Genomic DNA, 24,316 nt, shown 5'->3' on the forward strand with positions numbered 1-24,316 from the left:
CAATGACTAAAATATGAAGGCTATTGAAAATATTTATCAAAGGCCTAATAAAAGTATCAGAAAAACAAATGTGTTAATAGCAAAAAAAAAAAGTCAGTCAATCTTCAAAACATGCTTTAAGTATGATTATATATGTTTGTTTCACACCTCAGCTTGCATTAAGACCTAGCCATGGACAGGAACTTTCTTCTCTAGGCAGAAGGCACTACCCATGCAAGCCCAGATTGCCAATTGGCTCTAGATCTCAAACAGAACACAACTCACCCCACAGCCTTTGCTAACTATGAAGTTTTTCCCGCAAAGTTTAGATTAAAGTGCACCTCAGTTTACTCTGAATTCGTTTCCGGTTAAATCCACACTGCTGTCAACTGCAAGGAGACGTCAGAGCAGCAGACACTTAGGTTCATACAAGGATCTACTTCAGAAACTCTCATGATAGAAATGTAGTTGCAGAAACACCTGAGCTGGATAAGCTAGTCTGCATACACAACACCCCTGAGAATTTAGAGGCTGAAAAAAATCAAAATGACCCTCAGTAAGAAAAAAAAAGTGAGCAAAGGAGGTTAATATTCTGAAGAAGTGATTTCACAGAAAGAACTTGGTTGGAGGAAGACCACCAGTGTGACCCGGTGTAGGAAAGACACTACTGGACATCTGAAGTCCACCACTTTATCAGTTTTGACATCAGACATGTCAACATATATATCCCTGATAGCAACTGTTGCCATGACTCCTGCATGGGGACCTCCCCACAGTAAAGGTCTGTTCATGAGAACAGTAGCCGAGAGACTGGAGGACCACTGCGTCAGATAAGTGTATTTGGCTTTCTTTTCTAGCAGCTGCCAAGGAAACTGGAGACAAGCATAAGAACAAATTCACTGTGACAGACACTCTGGGCAGCATTCAGATACAAGATTAATTTTGCTAGATTTGAATTGCAAAGTTGCAAACAACATCTGATCAAATGAAGATAGAGGGACCACTCAAACAACATTTGCAAGGTCTACAATGAAAGCCCAAACCAAATCATGTCAGACATATGATTTGTTTAACACACACACGCGAGGATCACTGTGCCAGCCAAAGAAACCATTTCCTGTCAGGATCAGCATGCCCTTTGCAATCATGAAACTATATACAAAATGCAAGAAATGCACATGAAACACTGCAGGTCTCTAAGCTACATGTAACTGCATTATATGTTTTAATAAACATCAGAATACATTGTAGATGAGCATGTTTTCAATGCAAAATAATTTTTTAAAAGTTATAAGACATGTATAATTGCCTTACATGAGCGATCAACTGGGAGCTTAGATTGCCTTGATACATATCCTTTGATGAAAACCAAAGATCCTTTGTTCACAAATGTATGATGAAGCAGAAATATTTTTGACATTGTCCATTGTAGGCCATTTTTTCTACATCATGTCCATATCACACTTGCATGACATGGCTGCATGTGTGGTTCATCAAGAACAGCATTGTAAATGGAGTGTTTACACAATGTGCAGACTGGTTTGCTACTCAAAAATATCCAGACAAGAACCCACTGGGAGGCTAGCCATAAAGGGGCTGAAGGATTCCTAACACAAATTGCTAAGTGTGTTAGATGGGCTCTAGACTAACTGTACACCTACAGGTTATTCCTAATTAACTGACCAGTGTATTTAGTATGAGTAGTAAGCCACAATGTTGACTAGTGCATAACTGCTTTTCCTACATAGTTTACTGTCCACCTATAAAATCAACAAAAGCCTGGCAGCTGCCAGCCTGAGACACGAGCAAACCTACCACGCCCTGTTTGCACCACATTCAACAACGGCTTAGAATACAGCAGTGTGTTTAATCATACCCCCAGACAAACACCAAAGAAACTGACTCTTGTACAGTGTTATCTTCTCGACATCTGTAAATCTAGGTCTTATCCTGTGTTCTCCTGAATAACTGTCAGCTAAATGGCTGCAGCACATCAGAACAATTCTTCAGTGTCACATTAATAGGTCATATTTGTGTGTGTATTCAAAGTATGCGGGTAAAAGCAAAAACAGAAAACATTTATTCGAATAATAAACATTCAAATATATACACACACACACACACACACACAATATATATATATATAGCAATGACAAACGATGGATGACCAGAGCAGGCCAGGCCAGTCCTTCTGCAAACTGTTCAATGAACTGTAGAGGACAAAGCCCTAAATGCAGAGCTACATCCATCCTTCTGGAGAACTACGGAGATCAGTGCAAATGAGATCGTCTTGAAATGGTCTTCTGTTAAGTTGAATCTTCTTTAAAGTTGTATTCATCACTGGAGTCCTTTTGAGAGAATGGGAAAAACAAAGTTTGACTTCTCGTACATCAGAGAATTAAAAAAAAATAAAAAAAATTACAAAGCGTCTCTTAGACCACTGAAATCTAAAAACCACAAATTCACTTCCTCATCAAGACATGCTGCATTTGGAAACATTAGGCTGCTCACACGCACATCATGTCAGCAAGTAGTCAGACCAGTCACTACTGTGATATGGAGGCCCTGCCCCCACCCACATGTACAGTTATGTGCAAAATAATAGCAGAACCTTTTCTAAAACAACATAGAAAAAGTTCAATCCTCATAATAGCATTTATTTCCATATACAAAAAGGCACTGGGAGCACTGCACATTCAATTCCAAATGAAACAGAACAAAATATTTTTCAATGAAAATGAAGAAAAAAAGAATAATGGCCTGTTCAAAAAAATAGCAGCGTCTTCATTTACAAACTTGAATATTTACAGTATAAACTGAAAGTTGTTTACAGATTTGGCTTTTCTGTTGATCACTGAACTAATATTTAGTTGTATAACCTTTATTTCTGATAACTGCTTTACATCTGTGTGGTATGGAGTCAACCAATATCTGACACCTGCGAACAGATATTCCAGCCCAAGCTGACTGGACTACATTCTACAGATCTTCTGCATTCTTGGGTTTTGGATCAAAAACAGCATTTTGAGGTCACTCCACAAATTCTGAATCGGCTTGAGGTCTAGGGATTGGGCTGGCACTTCATAACATCAATCTTCTTGGTCTGGAACCAGGATGTTGCCCGCTTGCTGTTGTGTATGGGCTCAGTGTCCTGCTGAAACACCCATTTCAAGGGCATTTCTTCTTCAGGCATAAGGCAACATGACCTTTTCCAGTATTTTCATATATTCAAGCTGGTCCATGGTGCCTGGTATGCAATAAATGGGTCTGACTCCAAAGTATGAGAAACATCCCCAAACCATTATGCTTGCACCTCCAAGTTTTACAGGCTTGAATTCAGTGTTTATGGGTCGTCTCACAAACTGTCTGTGGCCTTTAGACCCAATAAGAACAATCTTGCTCTCATCTGTCCATAGAATGTTGCACTTCTCTTTAGGCCAGTCAAATGTGTTCTTTGGCAAACTGTAATCTTTTCAACCTGGCTTTTTTTCAGCAGTGGTACTTTACGAGGGTTTCTTGCAAATAGTTTGGCTTCACATAGGTGTCTTCTGATTGTTGCAGTACTCACAGGTAACTGAAGATCTTTGATTTCCCCGGAGCTGATCATTGGATGCTTCTTTGCCATTCTTGTTATTCTATGATCTACACAGATGGTAGTATTTCTTTTCCTACCACGTGTTTTGGGTTTTGTTTGCCATTTTAAAGCATATGAGATCATTTTAGCTGAGCAGCCAATTATTTTCTGCACTTTTTTATATGTTTTCCCCTCTCCAATCAACTTCTTGATCAAAGTTCTTTTTCCTTCGGTACAATGTCTGGAACGACCCATTTTACTCACTGAGCAAGGGCTAAAACCAGCAGGTACAACATTTGCTGCCCTCCTTCTTTAAATAAGTCATAATTGACACCTGTTTCTTCATAGAATGAAATGACCTCACTAATTGAATTCCACACTGCTATTAATTTGAACACGCCCCTTTCATTTAATGAATCAATTACACCCAATTAGCAGCGTGCATGTCATGACTTAATTCTGTTGGTTGACCATTACTCGGCTACACCTACTCATGAATTTTTTCCCCCCCATGTTGTATTACCTTTTCTGCCAAAATCAGTAATTAAATACATTAGTGATGTTAGACTGTTATTATTTTGCACATAACTGTACATTAATCTTAAGCTTTTCCTACCTTGTCCATGATGTCTGAAGATTTTTTTTTTTTTTTTTGAGAGATCTTTTATGTTATCAAAAATCCAGGGTTACTTAAGCATTCTCTTTCAAACATTAATTTACCATCTCACTACAGGAAAAATATAGATGACTCCCAGATTGCAGCATTAGATGATTACTAAGTTTGGCCAAGATACAAGCATATTTACCTGTTATTTATGTATTGCAGTCGTAACTAGTCACATTAACATTGCCCATCAACTAGATCTACAAATTTAGATCTGGTAGTACACCTGGGAGTGCCACATGCACAGATCTTGAAGCTGTATGCAGCTGGACATGAGCAGGTTGAGATGCTCTCATAAGAGACCATGCCAGCAGGGATCTAGCTGGTTAGCAGCAAGGGGAAGTATCAACGATGGCAGGGAACCATTTTTGTGCAGCTTATACCTGACACAGAACTTCACATTGTGAAGTGTTGAAAACCTTCAAGCAGAGAACTATTTTGAATTGACGTGGTAGATATATTTAGGTAGCAGGATTGTCCAATATAATGTGACAGCTACCATGCAAGCACCCCTTGATGTTATCTGGATAGCAAGATAAGAACAGAGAGAGCTTGGTTTCACACCATAGCTAGGACTCGAGGAATGGGTAGCTAGGTAGTCAGGACCATGGTTGCCAGCAACAAAGACCTTGTCTCATTTGGACCCAGTCCAGTCTCGCATGCTCAGCGGATTCAACAGGCAGGACTGACTACTCCAAGACACACTGGTCTCAAAATTATGTCTTGCATAGACAGTTACAAGAGAACTGGTGAAGCCGGGCACAAATTGGTCAGCTTGCCCACCTCAGTATCAATCCTGCCAAGAGTTGCTTAGTTGTCTCCCAAGAAACACAACAGGTATGGCTTCACATCAACTCTGACACATTTTGCGTCCCACTGTCAGAGGGATGGATTTTTGCCCTTCTGCCACTGTCTCTTTCAGTTCAGTCTTCCTCACCAATTGTGTCTGCCACTTGGGACTCACAACAAATGAACCTGAATCTCCACTCCTGGCCTGGGTCTCAAACCCTGATGTGCACTCACCCAGTTACTTGGGTGAAGCAGTTAAGCTGGCATAAAAGTTTACATCCACTGACCAGCTTTGACTAGATCCCATTCAGCTAAGGACATGGCCATGTCTTGGGCCTTGTTTGGGGGATGTCTGTCCAAGATATCTGTTCTGCAGGAGGCTGTGCTTCCCTGTTTACATTCATCAGATTCTAGAGGCTCTGCGTCACTGCGTCCTGACTGGCACTGATGATCCCAAGTGTTTGGTGTAACTTACAACCTGGAACACCTACATACCTTAGCTGTGATACAAGGGGTTACATATGGTTCCAGTGCCTACGGATGTGTTGATTTTAGTGCGCATGCAAGGTAGGAAGTAGTGTGTGTGTGTGTGTGTAATTATCTGTTGTTACTGTTATGATGTCAACAGTCTTGACCAATAATGGTTATTTTTATGTTTAGATTGTGGTCAGAAACTTTGAAGCTTCATTGAGGTCCTGACTCACTCAAGTCTGCTGTCTGCTGTACTGGAGACCGAACAGCCAGATACTTGCAGCCAGCTGGAGCTAGCAAAACCTATGGGTCTTTTATGGTTGTAGCAAGTGTATTCATGCGAGTTGCTATTACCTGAAAAACCTGTGCTGGATAACAATTGTATATTTAAATTTAATACATAGTTTTAAAGCGATCTTCAATATCATTAAATATGAATTAAAAAAAATAAAATGGTGCATAGTGTATAGATTCCATACGAAGTAATGGTGAACAACATTCCAGAGCGCTCTTGTCTCTGTTTCCTTCTTCTCTTTGTGCATGTACTTGCCTGCATGCAGGTGCTGGATCTGCAGAGGGAATGATGCTCCTGCAGTGCCAGGGTCTGATGCACAAACCTCAGCGTGCCAGAGAGGGAGTCCACATCCTCTTCCTCCGTCTCCCCCGCATCCACCATGTAGGTGAGGGGGTTGAACGACATGTCTGAGGTGGAAGTGAGACCAGTGGTGCTCAGGCCCTGCCAGCCTCCGTCTGGGGAATTCTCGGGCCTTAACGCTGCCTCCACACTTGCCATCACGCTCTCAGAGTGCTCCAGGGTGGCATCTGAGGAGGCGTCTTTCCAAGAGGTGGAGGAGAGGCTACACCGAGTGAGGGTGTCCCTTTGGGGGGAGGGGTAAACAGGGAGGTCTTTGAGAGGAGGCAACATGCTGGACTCGTGCTGGATGTTGGCACTCTGGAGGTCGGCGGTTCTCTCCAAACTGGAGATTTTGGCTTGCAGGCGTGCGATCTCGGAGTCCTGGGTGAGAGAGACACACAGGTGCCCAGAAGGGAAATTAATCACTTTGTCACATATTACAATGAAAAGTACTTGAGTAAATATGCACATTGAGCCCAACAGCACCCAAACATAAATGGCACCCTCAGTACGTCTCTGGGCTACACTACAAAAAATTAAACACAGTTGAAACAAGCAGGCTTACCCCAAACAACCCAAAACAACCTGCATCAAAACAAAGCAAGTATTCACCCAGTAACCTCAATGCTATAGGGTAGGTAGTTTTTTGGCGGGTGGGGCCTAAAAATAGTACGAGTCAGTATAATATGACCAGTCATCGTGTTCTTCCCTTTTAATTGCTTGGTCATCTATTTGTTCTTCGTTCCTCTGGACCACTCAAAACACAAAATGCAAGAACTCAGTCTGATGTCTCCTCTCATTAAGACCGCAGATTTAGGCATTTGTTTACTCTGCTTCTAGATGTTTGATTAGTCTTTGAACTTGTAACAATATTTCTATTTTAGTTATGTTGACTCATTTTGCTTGTTTCACTGTCAACAAGTCGTTTTTTGAAGAGTACTTATTGAATGACTAGTGATCAGGCATTGGTGCACATCATTTCCGGGGCTGTTTTCTGTTGCAATCAAATGGGCTTGATTTCAGATCCATCATCATGCCTTCTCCTAAAAGAAAAGCTTGTTTAAATTTTGCTGCGCAGAAGATGGTCATTGGCTTTGTTAAGGTTAAGAACAAGAACAGAATGAACCTCCAACAGAAACGAAGGTTTTGTGCATATGTGTAGCAAATATACTGCTCTCACTTTGTTGCTAGGCTTTAGTGGGCATGACGTCATAACATAGCAAGTAGAACAGGTTCCTAATTAAAGGGTGTAACCTCTAGAAGAGCCCATAAACAATAGTTTATTTTTCCTTAATCTACTGCCAGGTGAACCAGGCACAAAAAGAAATATTTGTTAACGGCTCACAGACCAGCCCTGTGGGAACTCCAGTTTAAATTAAAACACGTTGGTTCACTATAAAAGACAGTTTGGTTTATTATAAAGACAAAAGAAGAATCTTCCGCAACCTAGATAATCCTTGCAGTAGACAGCTGCTATTATACTTCATATAGCAAATGTGTCAAAGTAAAAATCGCAGTAAATGTAATACACAATTAACCATGTATAGGCCATACTTTTCCTTTGACTTCTAAAATGTATATAACATGTTGCGCTAAAATAGCTGTGCTCCTCTGAGAACTCCCCACCCCATTTTGAATAAAAGGTTTAAACGTCCACTTACATGCAACATCAGTACAGGCCCTGTATTGTAATGGGTCATGTCGTAACTTAATTGGCCACCCCCTGCCCTACCATGTGCCACAGTTCCGTGGTAGATGAGGTCTTCTCTCAGAGCCGTTACCTTGATGAGAAGGCTCTCATTGGCACACTGCAGGAGGTGCTTCGTGGAGCTGAGCCGAGAGCGGAGGTCAGAAGCGTGGGCTCTGGCCTGGCCCAGCTCCTCCTGGGCCTGCTGCAGCCGTTGGGACAGCTGCTCCTGGGAGAGGCGCAGACTGCTGGAGATCTGACCTGACACTTTCAGAAGCTGCTCTCGCGTCTGCTGCAGCGCTGAGATCTGGGGGGGGGGGGGTGTCAACACACACAGATGTTAGAAGGGTTTTTGGTGGTGATGACACACTGCTTAGGGCCTTAAAGCCTGTTACACATTATTTTTCTTTGCATGTATTTTCCCCATGTCTTTTATGTTATTTGTGGGTGAATGAAAAAACAAGATGAAATGGACAATAGGGAACAAACTCTAAACTGGTCAGATCCAGTGCTGTGTGCATGCCTGACAGCCAGCCATCTGCCAATGGCTAAAAGCAGCTCAGAATGCATTCACTTCAATTTACTCCACACAAGTGCAGATGCACTAGAGTCTGAGTAATGCACATGCCTGAAACATAATACTTGTGTGCAAATGACTGGCTGGAGACTAAAGGCCAGCGTGACCAACACCATGTTTGCACCACTCTGCTGGGGCGTACCTCTTTGTGGTGTTCTTCTCTCTGCAGATCCAGCTCATGCTGCAGTGCGGTGACGGTGGCTTGGAGCTGAGCTGAACTCTCTGCATGCAGCTCCTCGACCACGCCCACCTGCACCTCCGCCTCCTGAACATACAACACGGAGCACAATGGAATGCACCACTCAACAGACTACCCAGGGGTAGGAAAAGCAGAGGCAGGCAGCGTGAAGCAGCAGGGCAATTATCAGTAATGCATAATTGCTGGGCAATTATGGGCATAGTTTGGGGGTGGTATTCAGTCTAAAGAGACAAGACTTATAAAGCGATGTACTAAACAGTCATTCTTGAAACTACTCACTCAGTGAGCCAAGTGGTTAACCAAAGGACATGAAGAAATACAGCAAAGAAAATAGCATACCAAAATGCAGTGAGTGAACCTCACACATACACACTTTAGAGGAAATGAGCAGCCTTCAACCAACCACATTGGCAAAATGGACACGCGATAGTCACAAATGAACAATTTCAGCTACACTGAAACTATGTAGGTATGTAGTTTTATAGCAGTGAAGCATGAGATTTTGGTTCCAATGGCAGGCTTTGGGAGGGTAAGATTTTTAGATTTGTTAAGCAGGACTCCTGACATAACTGCATTTTAAATAACTCAGGTAAATCCAGAATGACTGTTTGGTACGGAAAATCCTCCTCTTTTGCAGATTAGCCCACACGTTACGGTTGCTGTTATGAAGCCTGGACGCCTCACCTTCAGCTGGGTGATGTCATCCAGCTGCCTGCTGAGAGCATTGTAGCACCCATGTGCTTGCTGCAACTCCTGGGTGGTCTTCTGCAATTGCTCACGACACACACACAACTGCCGACCATGCTCCAAAACTCTCTGGTATGTGCACACCCACACCCACAGAGATTAATAAATCAGGATTGGGTCTTAAAAGGGTCATTACAGTTCAGTATGTCTGGTTTACAATGCCACCATGTTCAGCATTCAATCTCCAATGCACTAAAGCCTGGAATCATCAGAGGAGATTTTGAGCCCAACCCTCTTGGGTCCTGCAAGCTGGGATTCAGGGGGCATGGTGATGTGTCTTAACATAAAAGAAGAATTCCCCTGCTCCAAAACTAAAATGCTGGAGGTCAGTCCACCACCGGTAAGAGTTCCTACAACAAAAGCATGTCTGAGGTTGCCACCTGCCAAATAATAACCAAATAGACATGACACAGCATAATGCGAAAGTGCTAAATTGCATTCAATAGCTTAGTTTGTGTGAGCTTCTCTACACCTGCATTTCTTAGTACTGCCGCTGGCTAGATATACTGGGTGGCAGAAACCCAAAGGTAAAACTGAAACATCAAAAACAACAAAAAACAAAACAAAACAAAAAACACTCTAGTAACACTGCTCGGTGTGGTGAACTTGGACCAGATAATAAGGATGGCCCACCTCCCAAACATCAGTAGAAGGTGGTGAGAAACTAACCAGCGTTTAACAAGGTTGAGGGTACCCAACATACTGTGTAAGCCAAATCTGCACACCTATAAAAACACATTAACAGTTTAGCTGTACCTAATGAACTGACCAAAGATTGTAGGAGCAAGATACATGTTTCTATGTGACTGGTGAGAGCATTTAGAGACTGCCAGAAAACACCATCTTCTCCGAACCAGATTTGACAGCCACACGGTTACTGTGGCTACACGTTCAATAAAGTGCTAATGCTTCTGACCCAGATTATGTCTCTGCTGTGTCCAATTACTTTGCTGGTGTGTTGTTTGCACACTCTTGGGCTGCTACTCCACACGGGGAGTTCATCACCTGTGGTGGCAAGTAAGATGTGCATGTGAGCCTCAAAGTGAGGCTCCATTAATGCCCATCTGAATCTTAGGAAATGGTGATGCTGTGGCATCCTGCCATAGTTGCAGAAAAGGTGGATATGTTTTATTTATTCTTTTTGGTTGGTTGTTTCCATTTAAGCTTCTCTTGTGTTAACCCCACTTAGGAACTCTCCTTTCCCTAAAAGATATTTCCCACCGATCACAGCTCTCACCTTTTCTAAATACTCTCGCTCCTCAAGCTGCGATTTGACATGATTCAACATCTCACTCAGGAACTCCACCTGTATGGGGACAACAAAGCGTAAAAGGCGGCTTTGTCTCCATGGACTGCAGTTTATATATGAATAATAACTAAACTAAAGATGATGGCAACCTGCTTGACTCTGTCTTTAAGCTGTTGCTCAGTCTTCTCCAGAGCGTCCTGCAGATGTTCTACCTTCTTCTCCATCTCCAGCTTATGCTCTTTAATGACCACATCCAGCTGACCAAGCTACCGATACAATGCGAGAGAGCCATTTGGCATAACAGACAGTTATTAATACACAGCTAACAGAAAAATGAAAGAGAACCTAAAGTGGTTAGTTTGTTAGGTCTCCAGTTCCTGCTTTTACCATCATCTGCTGTACTTCATACAAATAACAGGAACCTTGTTTTTCCCCGTGTCTCACTTCCAGAAACCATGCGTTACATTACAAAAGAACATTGTACAGCAGCAAGTTCCACCTTATAACATTGTGTCCATTAAACAGAAATGTGACCATGTATTGCAGACATACCACCTTCCTACATTCTGACAATTTGAACTTAAAGCTTTGTCTGTGTATGTGTGTGTACCAGCTGTGCTCTCTGCTGTAGCTCCCCTTGTCTTTCCTTTAGTGCAGTGTCCATGTCCAACACTTCATTAGTCCTCTCCTCCAACTCTCTCTGGCTCTCCCTGTAAACATGACACACACACACACACACATTAAAGGGGGGAGGGAGGTGTTCATACATGTAAACTTTGTAGAAATTGAATACTGCTCAGGAAGCAGAGCTCATAAATGCCTAAGTGTAACAAAATAAATCATGTTACTCTACCAAAATAATAACAGCAATGTTTAAAAATCATATTCATGATGAATGTAGGCCATTCATCACACCCTAGTGGTCGTAATGTTTTAATGGCCTGAGGCGGATGTTTCAGTCACTTGTTTATGCGGCGTACGATAGTTTATTCTCCAATGACTCCAACCAACTTCTTAACTTAGCAACTCATTTTAAATGCAGGCTTAAATGTTTCATTCTGTTCTTTAGGCCCATTTGCCATCTTATTCTTGTTCCCCCCACCCCAGGGGTGTTTCAGTCTTGCTACATGAATTAATTTTACACTGTTAATTTTACACTGTTTGTTCTTAACACTTTCTTTTGTTTATACATTTCCATTTCTCAGCAAAGAAATGAACAAACAAGCAAATCTGTAACCTACATCTCCTGCCCCATCAGTGCACTCCTGATATTTGCTTTGTACTAAACACTGCACTATCCAGCCCTTCTAAGGTGAGACAAACCTAGTCACTGCTGGGGACAGTGGCTGGAAGGGGCGTGACTACGCAGATTAGCGGACTTGTTTCTGGGAGCTGAGAGAGGCAGCAAGGGAGAGTGGAAGCACTGTTCATAAACCTGAGCGCCTGAGTGCATAGAGCCTAATAAACTGTACAGAACTCAAATACTACCTGCTGTCCTGAGAGAGCTGGCTAAATTGTGATTTACATGGAAAACAATGGTTGATATCCATGTCATATACGCATGAGGCATTATACCTGCTCTGATCATTTTTATTTTAAAAACACACAGGGGTTTGTAGTATTTCCCAAAAATATAGTTATAACCCATTGAAAAACTAAATGAAACTGGTAACCCTTGTATTATGCATTTCCTCCTGCAACAGTGAGGATGTTTGCTTTCTCTGGTCCGAGAAAACAGAAAAAGCAACACAGTGTAGCGAGGAGGTCATGATTGCCGGAATAAGAAAAACCAACTTGAACCTGAAGGGGTCATGAATAAGCAATGTTCGTAGATTTCGAGTCCCATGCCATTTTCTGGATGCTTCTAACAATTATTGTTACAAAGCTGAATGTGGGTACTGCAAGAGCCAAAAGAGATGCTACAAACACAGATGAAATCGATATATTACGCAAACATTATTCTAAGACAGAGATGCACCGATAGACAAACTGGCTGATTCTGATCACTGGTTGTCAGCATGGACGGCCACAAACTGTGACAAAACTGATTGTACTCCAGTCACATTTACACTTGTGCACCATAGGAGGGCGGCAGCGGCAAAAACACAGCCACAGGAACAGCAGCACAGTGACTGTTAGGCCCACGTGTCGACGACAACACAAAGGTGCCTTGATTTTTCATTAGTATTATCTGGTGCACTTGTTTTCAAAGTAAAAATATTGCTGTTTATTTTATTTGGAGGTTTGTGAAAAGAAAAGGTTTGTCCCATTACCTAGTGAACATTTTTATGCTGAGATGTAAGAAGTTTCCATTAAAGGAAAAGCTGGAAGAAAACATCTCTGTATGCTGTCATTTATAATTCTTAGAAAGAAAAAAAATCCTAATTGGTCAAATCACATGTTAAACAAAATTGGAAATGGGAATCGGCAATTGGTGCATCTCTATTCTAAGATAAAAAAAAGATAAATCAAATGCTATATATTCAAAGGGTATTCTAGATATATTAAAACAGTCAAGTATGTAAAATTTACACTATGCAAACGTACAATTTTTTTCCCATATAATCAGGTTTAATGCGAGAGCCTCATCACTTATAACGATTATTGCCAAAACGATTATTAACAAAAACAGTAGAGCAGGAATGCATGTACTGTGTGTTCAGGAGTAAAGCAGGAGAGAAGTATCGTGTTTGGTGCGATATGTTTCATTTCCGTATGAGACTCTGGCCAATCAGGAGCCTGCTGATCATCACCCAAGAGCTTTCTTGAAGGATAAGTGTGCCATCCAGGTTTTCTCTGTATAATCAAATCCAGCTTCCACCGTTTGTCATTTCTGTTTCTTACCTGTGCCGCATATAGGGGGAAAGCACCACTATGCCTAAAGGGCAGAAATGGAGTTACTCATTTGATCCCCAACAACGAATGCAAAAGAAATAAACTCAGCCACCCATAGTCTTCTGGTTAAGAGGGAAGGAGATACAGGTTGTGTATGCAAGACAGAGCCGAGGTGCTACCTCACTGTGAAGCCACACCCACACAGTCGTCCTGATCAACGACAGAGCACAGTGCGCAACACAACCCCCCCATTGGCTCCTTGGCCATCAGCAGCGAGGCCGAGAGAAGGAGCCTCACCTGAGCTTGGCAGTCAGTTGGTCGATGGATTGTTGTTGCTGGTCGGCAGTGAGCTGCGTCCTCTGCAGCACGTCCTGAAGCTGCTGCAGATGGTCCAGCGTGCCTGCCAGCTCACCGCGCACCACCTGCAGTTGGTCCTCCAGCAACTGTGCCCGCTGCAAGGAGTTCCGCCGGTCCATTTCACTGCAGTGGAGCTTCTCCTCCAGATCATTCACTGAGGGACAAAGCGGAGTATAAGTCAAGAGACCTGGGAAATTCAGACATCTCTGTAGCCTGAAAGAGCACCAGCAACGCTTAACTCAGGAAAAATTTCCATAATGAAGTGAGTCACGATGATCACCAAAGACCCATTTGTGTGTGTGTGTGTGTGCGGCGAGAGTGTGGTGGAAATTTCTCTTCTTGTAGTGTATACAAGCAACTATGTGGGTACCTATTTCACTTTTCTTGTCCAGCAGCCCTTTGGTCTCCTGCAATGTCTCCTCCATCTGGCTGAGCTGAGAGGCCTTAGCAGTGCTGTCCCGTCTCAGAAGCAACAGCTCCTGCTCCATGGACGACAGTTCCTCTCGACACTGGTTCATCTCGGAGCTCAGCTGCCTTTAAAACAAACACGCATGCATACACAAGCATAAGACGCTGAAAACCCTTGCATTAAAACTTACAGAAGTTTCAGTTATCAGCTAAACAAAACCCTTCTTTATATCTCATAAGAGACGATGAAAGAAGCTTCCCTCGCCTTTGTTTTGTCTTCCAGACAGGAAGCAACATCTGTAGTGCTCTCTCTGCAGAGCAAAACAGAGAATGCCTCTGCATTTATACTGGCACACAGTAGGAGGGGCAACTGTTAAAACAGTGAGAGGGGCTCGAGCATGGACAAAGTCATGAGACTCTCTGGGACACCCTCAGGGTAAGACCCATAGTCAGTGTTTGTATAGAATCCTGTTATTTAAAACGAACAGGGCACTTGAGGCCTGGACACATGTGAGTAACACGGAGGTGTTCTGTGGCCAAGGCAGCCAAGGCCTTGTTTAGGTCAAGGAAGCCCATTCAACAGCATGTCCACAGAATCACATGGCAGGCGTGAGCAAAGCACATGCAACACTTGGGGGTGAAGCGTTGAACAGAATTCGGCATTCTGTTGAATTGCAGAAGGCCACCCAGGAGTTGCAGCAAGCGCGTGTGTGCTGCAATGCTCTCAGCAGGCAGCTGGATGACATCACCCAGCAGGCCCAGCTGAAGGTGAGGCGTCCAGGTTTCATAACAGCAATCATAACGTGTGGGCTAATCTGCACAAGGGGAGAATTCTCCGTACCAAACAGTCATTCTGGATTTACCTGAGAGTTATTTAAAATGCAGTTATGTCAGGAGTCCTGTTTAACAAATCTAAACATCTTACCCTCCCAAAGCCTGCTATTAGAACCAAAATCTCATGCTTCACTGCTATAAAACTACACACCTTTCATAGATTCAGTGTAGCTGAAATTGTTCGTGACTGTATTTGTGATGAGGGAGGCACCGCATTCGGACAAAACAGTAAGAGAGTCTCACGTTACAGAGCCGGAGAGCTCGGCCGCCTGCCGATCCCTCTTCTTCAGCTCCTGGTTGGCCTCCTCCACCTCCTTTTGCCTACTCCTCAGCTCCAGCACGGAGGTAGCGCGCTCCCTCTCCAGCTCCTGCTCCAGCTGGGCCACCTACAGCAGCATGTAATTATTAAATTAATCATGTTTAGTGTTTAAACATAATGGAATGTTTATGCTGAGACACAGTTCTAGTAATATTTTGGGCATTTTAGACACAAACATCATAAATTATCTCTGCGGTCCCAGGCCATTATGCCAGCATTGCTTCAGAGCTGAAATGACGACAACCTTGATATCAGTGTATCCACATGTGAACCACGTTATAGGTTGTTGATCTTAGTTAGTTTTAGTTTACACGCACACACACACACACAATTACATAATATAATATAATATAAATTATATATATATTTAAAAAAAACTAAAACTAATGAAATTACTTTATGTGAATGCTTAGTGACATCCTTGGACATTTTTTTATGTCATTTCTAGAATAAAATACTGCTGTGTGTTGAGTTACCCTCAAGTACAAATATCTCTATTGAGTTATTTAGTTACTACTCAGACTTTACAGGGAAACAGCACAGATGAGGTAAAAGGCAGTCATACCATATTTCCCATTCTAACCTTAACAAGCTCTCTAATTGCTTCTGAAAAATATACCACTTTAGTAATGTTTGGAATATGGGTGCAGGTCTAGATCTGCAAAACTTGTAATTCTAACCATAGGAAATGCAAGCATTCTGCTCTTTATTTGCTTTGGTTGGTGTTGACAATATGATATATAGCATACTGCTTCATTACCTCGAGTAAGATTTAGATACAAGCTTTTGGGGGAAAAAATGTACCGACAAAACTAACAAAAATAAAGAATATGGTTTAATTATACTATTAAACCACTGTGGAAAAGTTAGCTTTACGGTAGCAGCATCAGACAAATACTTATAAAATCAAATTTCAGCATTTGCCATTTCTATATAATGACGTCTTCATAAGGATGTACTTGCAGACATATTTTTAGCTTGTTGGTAAAGCTGGGGTCCTCTTGCCAGGCCAAATCAATTCAGATCAACTCCACATCATGTATTTTTGCAGCTACCTGTATCACTAGCTGTGTGTGTGCGCGTGTACCTCCTACGGCATGGCTAACATGCATCTGTGTGCACTTTCGCATGTGTGCATACCTGGCTCTGTAGCTGACTCTGGCTCTCTTCCAGGTGTCCTATGCGGGACGTGCTCTCCTGCAGCATGGCATGCTGGCGCTGGATAGAGCACTGCAGCTGCAGGTTCTCCTCACTAGAGTTCTCACAGGCCATCACTCGATTCCTTACCACCTCCTGGAGGGTAGACAGCTACTCACACACACAAAAGCAGCCCTTCAGGGTTCATCATTACATACACTCAACATCTACTTTATTAGGAACATCTGCTCATAGATGTAATCACCCAATCAATCATCTGGCAAGGGTGCAGTGCATAAGCTCAGGAAGATACAGGTCAAATGCTCCAGATAACGATCACATTACACATCAAAATGGGGATGAATGTGATCTCAGTATCGTGACTATTGCTGCATGAGGGGCTGATCTGAGTATTTCAGAAACTGCTGATCTATGATTTTCACACACAACCTCTATAGTTTACACAGTATGACGGGGCGGAAGACATACAAAAAAAGGTCCAGTGACAGGTAGGCGAGTGGGCAAAATTGGGCAGTGAGACCAGAATGGCCAGGATTGAGGAGTCTAAACACTCTTTAAATCTGTGGAGAGCAGATCATCCAAGAAAGCACAACAGGTTAAAGATTCGAAAGGTGTCGCTTGCTATGACGAACCTTAAAATGTCACAAGTGGAAGCTAGGATCAGAATTTGTTGTAAACTGCATGAATCCAAGGGCACATCGTGTGTGTGAGATAGAGAGACAGAGATAGATTTTATATTTTATATCCCCCCCACAAAACACCTTGTGGAATCCCTGCACAAAGATCTGAGGCTGTTCTGTGAACAAAGAGATCTTACCCAGTGTTACTAGGTTGTTCCTAATATACTGTTCAGGGAGTGTATATGGTGTTGGGTAAAATGTTGTATATTACTGGGTTAGCAATTATATACTACTAAGCAACATGTTACATATAATTGGTAATTATTAGGTAAAATATTCTAAGTAATTGGATGGTGCAAGCTTCTATCAGATATATTATATATGCAGAGGTAGGCAGACCTCAGAGTTACTTCGCTCCAACTGGGCCTCATACTGCTGCTTAACCTCTTCCATCTTCTGTAGGCAACAGCTCAGCTCCTCCTTACAGCAGGACAGCTCTGTCTCCAAGAACGTCACCTGCACAGAAGAGTTCAGGGCTTAGTAAAAACAACACTACACCTCCAGGGGCCAAATGTTATTCATCTGCTACGAGCAGACGCGAGGGAAAAAATTAAAAATAAATAAATAAATAAATAAATAAATAAATAAATAAATAAATAAATAAAAATCCTAGTCTAGTCTTTGGCCATGTTAGCTCACCTTGGAAGCAGATTCTAAGGCCTGCTCTTCAAAGCAACGGATCTCTTCCTGACTGCGTTTGATGCTCGCCTCAATGTCCTGTATGAGAAATTGCACATTTTCATTTGTATTATATGAGATGTAATGTGAGCTGCTCTTTAAGTGGTCCAGCGTGGGGCTGAACTTCCACTGGGGGTGAGGGGCACACTTCACCTGGGTGAGCTGGTCAACAGATGCCTGCAGTAGGCAGACCTGGTGTTGTGACTCCTGCTTCTCTGTTTTTAGGGCAGACACAGACTTCCGCAGCTCTTTTATTTCTGCTTGACTCTGAGACAGAGATGACTGCAGCTACACACACCCACCCACATACACACCCACACACCCAAATTAAGTCTCATCCACAAAAACTTGACAGACTTAAGACCTTCAAAACAAAAAGCATGTTTTGCCACACAATCCACACACACTCCCCACTCACCACCTCTATCTGGTCTTCCAGGTCCTGGCATTTCTTCGTTTCTGCCATCTTGGAAATCTCCATGGCCTGCAGGTGTTCCCTCTGTTTCTTGTTCAAGACAGACTGATAGTGATGAAGACTGCTGTCTTTTTCCTTCGGTCAAGAGGAGATTAAAACAAAAGCAGATACATATTGAGATACAATATGCACTGTATACATATTTTGTGCGCGTGTGGGTGTGTGTTTGTTACCAGCAGCTCCTGTTCTAGCTTGCCATTTTTGATTGCAGCCTGAGAGTAAGCAGCAGTCTTCTCCTGCAGCTGTTTCTCCAGCACAGCTAGACGAGAGTTGCTCTTCTTCATCTGCATAGTCACACATTATCCAACAGAGGGTGCAAGTTTGACACGTACACTCATTTGGGGGTTTAGCAACAAACAAATTGCAAACATTAACATTTAAAACAGTGCATCAACATTTAAAACTATATTGCCAGTACTTCCCTTGGTGTTGTCTGAGGGTGGTTTATATGAGGCAGTTTGGGTGTTTTTTAAGATCTTGGGGTGAAGGGGTGGGGGTGTGGGTATATGCTGCATGCCTTATTCTGTTTTGAAATAAAACTTTTGAGGCCTTCTGTTACAAGTGTATATAGCATACATTTAAAACTCTGCAGAACCAATCCATTTTTATAACATACAAAATATAAAAATTTAATCAGATCTTGACCTCAGAATTATACAATCAAACCTGAAAATGTGTGAATTGTTACATGCCTAAAATAAATCCATATGCACATACAGATCATACCGTACATAGCTGCGAGATTCCTTCTATAATTCTAAATGTTTTAAGAAAAAGGGTGCAAGAAGCAGTGCAATTGTGCAGACCACTGAGCCTCTGGCGCTGGCCCCGTTAGGATATGCGAAGAGGTCCTCACCTCCTTTTCCAGCCTGGTGGCCTTGGTAGCCTTGTCCAGCAGCTGGCTGTGGATCTGCTGGTAGTGGGAGGCTCTCTGGCTGATGGACGCCTGCAGGGAGAAGATCTCCTCCTGGGCCCTGGTCAGTCTCTCCTGCAGACCCTGGGCAGCACTAGCCTGCCTCTCCTTCTCCTTCTCAGCGCACTGCAGCACTGCCAGCAGCTTCTGGTAGCGTTCTCCTGGCCATGGAACAGCCGATTCATTAACTGCATGAACAGCCGTTTCACTGAGAAGAGGCGATGGGAATGTGTAAACGTGCGCAAGAAATGGGGAAAGCTCTTACAGGACACTGCTTTAAAATCATAAATGAATAACAATTTGATTCATAATTATTTAAGTGAGGGGCTTACCATGACAGAATGGTTTGGCAATTATGACCCATGTCTTGATTTACTTAATTTTTAATCCCTCACTGTTGACAATGGCTTAGGGTGCAAGTGCCAATACCACCCCCTGAAATCTTGTTCGTCGGTGACTGTTTGGCTCTAGCTTCGATTTGTACATGCAAAACATGTCTGAAACCTTCTCCCTCATTGTTCATGCCCACGGCGTGTAGTCAGTGTGTTCAGAGTCTGCTGCTCACCCGGCCATTGTCTGAGCTGGTCTGTGGATGCGGTGTAATTCGGTGAGGGCAGCAGGCAGGGGTTCACACAGAGTGCTCCTTCTCGATTCTTAAAAAACACCAACACCCACACCCACATTCAGGACCATCAGCTGAATAAGTTAAGTTTTCATAAGCATCACGAGTCCTTCATAAGCTTCAGGAAAGTGTGAGGACATGTTTTGCTTCTTTGGATGAGGAACAGCAATAGAATGCAACTTCTCAGCTGTGTGCTCTTTCTATAAATTTCATTTGGGCCATATCTTCAGAGAAGCATAATAATGAGCAAAACGGCATTCAAGTTAAACCACTAGCCTTGGGTTGTAGGTCATTAGGCATCACCTGGATTAACAGAACCACTGCTGTGGAAAAACAGCCCATCATCTTGAAAAATGTTAGTAATTTTTTCCCTTCTAGTAAATTACTCAGTAAAGGCATGATCAAAAAGCAGGTGGGGACTTCATGTCAGTTTGTAGTAAACAGTAATTTAAGTGGTAATCAGACTTAAAGGGTAGGCTGGAATTTCTGCTGACAAACATGCAAGCCACTCAACCCACCTGTACAGCACAGTAACATTTTTCCACAGACCAACGAGAACTCATGGGATCCAGAGATCCAAGGTCAAGCCCACACACCTCTCTCAGATGCAACATATCCAGTATACCCTCCAGACTGGCCACCTCAGTCCTGCTGCTCTCCATCTCCCTCTGAGCCTGAACAAGTCTCTGCTCCTGGCATGCCGTGAGGAGGCGAAGGTCCTCCCTCTCCCGGCGTAGCCCATCCACCTCTTCTAGTTGTGCCTCCTTCTGGGTCATCTCCCTCTGCAGGCAGGCCAGCTGCTGGGAGGCTTCCTGCAGACGGCCCTGCAGATCGAGGCGCTCAGCGGCAAGGGACTCGGAGCGCTCGCCGACCTCCCTCAGCTCCCTGCAACAGGGAAGAGAGGAGAGATGAGAGAAGCAGGAAAGATGATGGGAGCCTCGGCGCTATAACTTTTCAGAACAATATAAAAATACAATCTTTAATATTTTTTGTTTGACCGACTGTAATTAAATAGACACAAGAAATGTGGGCAATTTAATTATTTGTGTTTAGTTGTTTTCTGTGTAGTTTACAAACCTTTTGTAGTTTTAGGTGAACTACTTGAAATAGATTATATTGCATAAATGGACTATTAGAAATGTACTGTGGTTCCAAAAAAAAAAAAAAAAAAAAAAAAGTTAGTTCACACAAATATTTTAACAAAAGGAGTTAATAAATCTGTTTTGCGTCTCAAAGGTTTTAAACTAAAGCCTTCAGGACACCTTGGTTGACCCGTTTCCCATAGAACACTCAAAAAGCACCACTGGGATTTGGGGGTGATTCCGTACCTTAGGTTCTGAGCCATCCTCTCCCTCTCCCGCTCCTGCTCCATGCATCTCTTCTCCAGCTCCTCTCTCTCTCTGTCGCACTCTATCAAGCTGGCCTTCAGCTTGTGCTCGCTCTCCATTACCTGCACCCAAGAGACAGTCGACCATGTTCCACAGAGCAAGGAGAACAAGAAATACTTCAGGTTTTCTTGAGCAGCTCGCGACATGTGGATGATGCCAAGAACATGCGCTACCTTCTTCAGCTTTTCAGTAACTTCTGCTTTGTAGTCTTTGAAAGCCACAGAAAGTTTCTCTGCATTTCGAAGAGCTTGGTTTCGCTGCTGCTCCATACTTTTGACAGTAAAAAAAAAAAGATTTATGAAACAAAACATAAAAGAACATTTTATATGCACTAATATATCTGTACACATTCTTAAATCTGAGCGAAAAACAGTGTCAATTACCGTTTCCACTGTTTTGTTTCATCACTCAGTTCCAATTTAACTTTCTTCAGCTCCTCTTTGAGCTTTTCTATTGCTCTGACCTTCTGCATCACAACCTGCTCACTGGCTGCAAGTTTATGCTCAGCATCCCTGCAGAGTCATTTACATTATAAATGTTCAAAAAAGAAATAAAATACATACATACAGACTTGAAAGAACCAAAGCCAAAATTTATACAGCTAGCGAAGCATTTTGCATGACAAAGGAATAATTGCTATCGCCATCATTAATTAATTACTTCAAACACTGGCAACTTAAAGTGATGTGTTTGAGAAAGAATAGGAGTTACCTTACGGCTTTGGCTTGAGTCTCCAGCTGTGACTCTAAGTCCTGTATGTGCTCTTTCATCACTGAAACACTGGTCTTCGTTCCTATGGAGGAACCTAGCAAGCGAAGCTGCAAGGCAAAATATGTCTCGTTAAACATAGCAGCGTCTTCTGCTGTAAAGCAAGAATTAGTTCTGAATGGTTACTTTTCACATTAGTCAAACCTCAATGATTAATGTCCTGGAAATTTACAATAGCAATTATTTCAGCTGCTTTTCTACAATGTATTATTTTTGCCTGAATTATATAGGTATAAAATTAAATATTGAAATGACACTGTACAGCATGAGAATTTGGGGTGTTTGCTCACAAAAATAAAGCACAACTATGACAATTATTCAGCTGAGTAACAACAGGTCTGATCTGACAACATCTGTTATTTATTTATAGATACTCGCATGGCCTTCTTGTACTGAGCTCTGATACTATATGAATAGGCATGATCTGTTTGGAAACATACAAATCTAACTTCTGTCACACCTACTTCAGTGACTGTACATCTAAAGATAATCCACTAACTGCAACAAATCTGTGCATGTGTTACCTTGGAATTAGAGCTGGCCAGCTCAAGCTGTGCAGCCTCCAGGTCACTGATGAGCTGCCTGTTCTCCAGCACCAGAGAGGAGTTCTCTTCCCGAATAGAGCTGAGCTTCCTCCTGAGCTGAGAAACTTCGTTTGACTCGTTCCCCATTTCCTGTCCAGAAGACTGGCACTACAAGGCAGTTAAATAATTTTAAAGTGCACTGACACGATGCTTTTAAAGCACAGTGACTCGCAAACTCTCACTCACTCTGCAGTCAGAGTGTGCCTTTGTCCTCCAATTGCCAGAGGTGTCTCTCTCCAGACTAACTGGATATGACAGCGTCTTTACAGCATCAGGCTTCTGCAGGTCCTCTAAAGCAAGGTGGCCAGGGAATTCATCTGATCTGCTCCCAGCTTTGTGCACAGCAACGCCGTCATTTTCTGATTGGCTTCCAAACCCCCCAAAAAAAGCAAAAAAAACATTGAACTGGTCATTTTAGAAATTACTGTAACTAACTAGCTAGGTTATCTAGATCGGAATTTACTTTGTGACACCTCAAATGTAGGCCAGATACTGTATATGATTAACAACGAAATCAACTTTATCAGCATAAACATTTACTGGACTACAAGTTAAATGCAGATTTCTTAAACAATGTATAAAACACCTGTCTTACCTTAACTGCTCTCCCAGAGTCTGCAAATTTTTCTCCGTTAATCGCAACTGATTTCTCAAAGAGACCACATCTTCAACTAAGTCACTTTCCACGTTAAACATTGGTGGATCTCACAAAGTAATCGAAGGAAGAAACCAGTCCCAAGATAACTGCATGGTAATTGTAGCTGGGTTATGCCATCTACCCATCTAAGAACAGGTTACGCGCGCCTTCATTTTATCTTAAAACCACTTAACGTTAGCTAGCTTAGCTACTAACTATCCTAACATGTTTTTGAAAGATTGAGCTTTAAAGCTAGTAAACCTGCTAGTTAAGTTAGCGACTTAAGTAAACTAAATAAACTGACATCGTAGCTGCAGAAGTCTTATAAAATCAGTCAATGTCACGTTAATCTGCGTTTATTTACTGGACGGAATCTCGGCGTTTGTAAGCAATCAACAGGTTGTCAAGTAGCGTTAGCTAGCTTTGCTAACGTTACCTAGTTAGCACACATTATCTTATTACTGCAGCCAACTAACCAGTTTGTACACGTTTGCACGATCACATGCACACTTAATTTGTTACCAATTAGGCAAATAAACGAATTAAGTTAAATAGCTAATCACGCAAAATTATCTCGAATCTACAAGTTATTGTACTTGCCCAGCTCCATTTGAACTAGTACTCAAAACGGGATAAACCATCGCTTCCCCTCATTGGACGACTGTACTCGGCCCAATGTGATTGGTGCATACAGAGCCGCCAATGTTGGCGCGTCGAGTATAAAACAGAAGGGTTTACGTATTAGGAAGGTTAGCTACCTAAAAAAACGACATGAGAGAACCAGTCAGCATTATTGTTCCTAGACGTTTTTTTCCCTCGCGTATGATGTAGTCTAGCTGTTTCTGTGCTAAAGCGATAACGCAAATGTTATAATTTAAATGTTTTTTCTTCTTTATTTTAAGTAGTTGTCATTTGACTTCAGTCATATACTATAAAAGTCAGCTCGTAATCTGTCTTGAAATGCTTAAGTTACAGTATACAGATAGCATAGTGACAGGCTTCAGGCGAAAGTACAATTTTTGCCAAGAACAAAAACCTTAAATAGCTACCTTAATATGATTTTATTTCAGAAGCTCTCTGATAGAATAAT

The 24,316-nt window shown here is 42.4% G+C and overlaps 1 protein-coding gene across 4 annotated transcripts; it reads right to left on the reverse strand.

Annotated features, from left to right (window-relative positions):
* Positions 1 to 655: 655 nt before the first annotated feature.
* On the reverse strand, positions 656 to 23,863 carry ccdc18 (coiled-coil domain containing 18). 4 transcript variants are annotated; one of them, XM_035528521.2, is made up of 27 exons: positions 23,185 to 23,863; positions 22,776 to 22,956; positions 22,530 to 22,697; positions 21,949 to 22,055; positions 21,621 to 21,749; positions 21,411 to 21,507; positions 21,178 to 21,299; positions 20,446 to 20,734; positions 19,793 to 19,880; positions 19,171 to 19,388; positions 18,488 to 18,598; positions 18,258 to 18,389; positions 17,993 to 18,127; positions 17,801 to 17,878; positions 17,501 to 17,617; positions 16,464 to 16,631; positions 15,248 to 15,390; positions 14,133 to 14,296; positions 13,703 to 13,916; positions 11,181 to 11,280; positions 10,720 to 10,836; positions 10,559 to 10,627; positions 9,259 to 9,339; positions 8,518 to 8,640; positions 7,893 to 8,105; positions 6,028 to 6,492; positions 656 to 2,327 (listed from the first exon to the last, which is right to left on the reverse strand). In XM_035528521.2, the coding sequence occupies exons 1-27, from the start codon at positions 23,283 to 23,285 to the stop codon at positions 2,286 to 2,288; spliced, it is 3,972 nt and encodes a 1,323-aa protein (XP_035384414.1). In that variant the 5' UTR covers positions 23,286 to 23,863; the 3' UTR covers positions 656 to 2,285. The 4 variants fall into 4 exon arrangements, with proteins under 4 accessions (XP_035384414.1, XP_035384413.1, XP_081580019.1 ...); XM_035528520.2 differs by having other exon boundaries at positions 9,259 to 9,390; XM_081723893.1 differs by lacking the exon at positions 9,259 to 9,339.
* Between the last annotated feature and the right edge of the window lie 453 nt (positions 23,864 to 24,316).

Source organism: Electrophorus electricus, chromosome 11 (assembly GCF_041902795.1).
Source record: "Electrophorus electricus isolate QZ-2024a chromosome 11, ASM4190279v1, whole genome shotgun sequence".
NCBI classification, from domain to species: Eukaryota; Metazoa; Chordata; class Actinopteri; order Gymnotiformes; family Gymnotidae; genus Electrophorus; species Electrophorus electricus.

Coding starts and splice junctions, on each gene's coding strand:
- ccdc18 (XM_035528520.2), bottom strand. CDS start 23,285: ATGTTTAACGTGGAAAGTGACTTAGTTGAAGATGTGGTCTCTTTGAGA. Junction 22,056..22,529: donor TGGCCAGCTCTAATTCCAAG/GTAACACATGCA, acceptor TTTGCCTTGCAG/CTTCGCTTGCTAGGTTCCTC. Junction 8,641..9,258: donor ATGACATCACCCAGCTGAAG/GTGAGGCGTCCA, acceptor TTGTATGTTCAG/GAGGCGGAGGTGCAGGTGGG.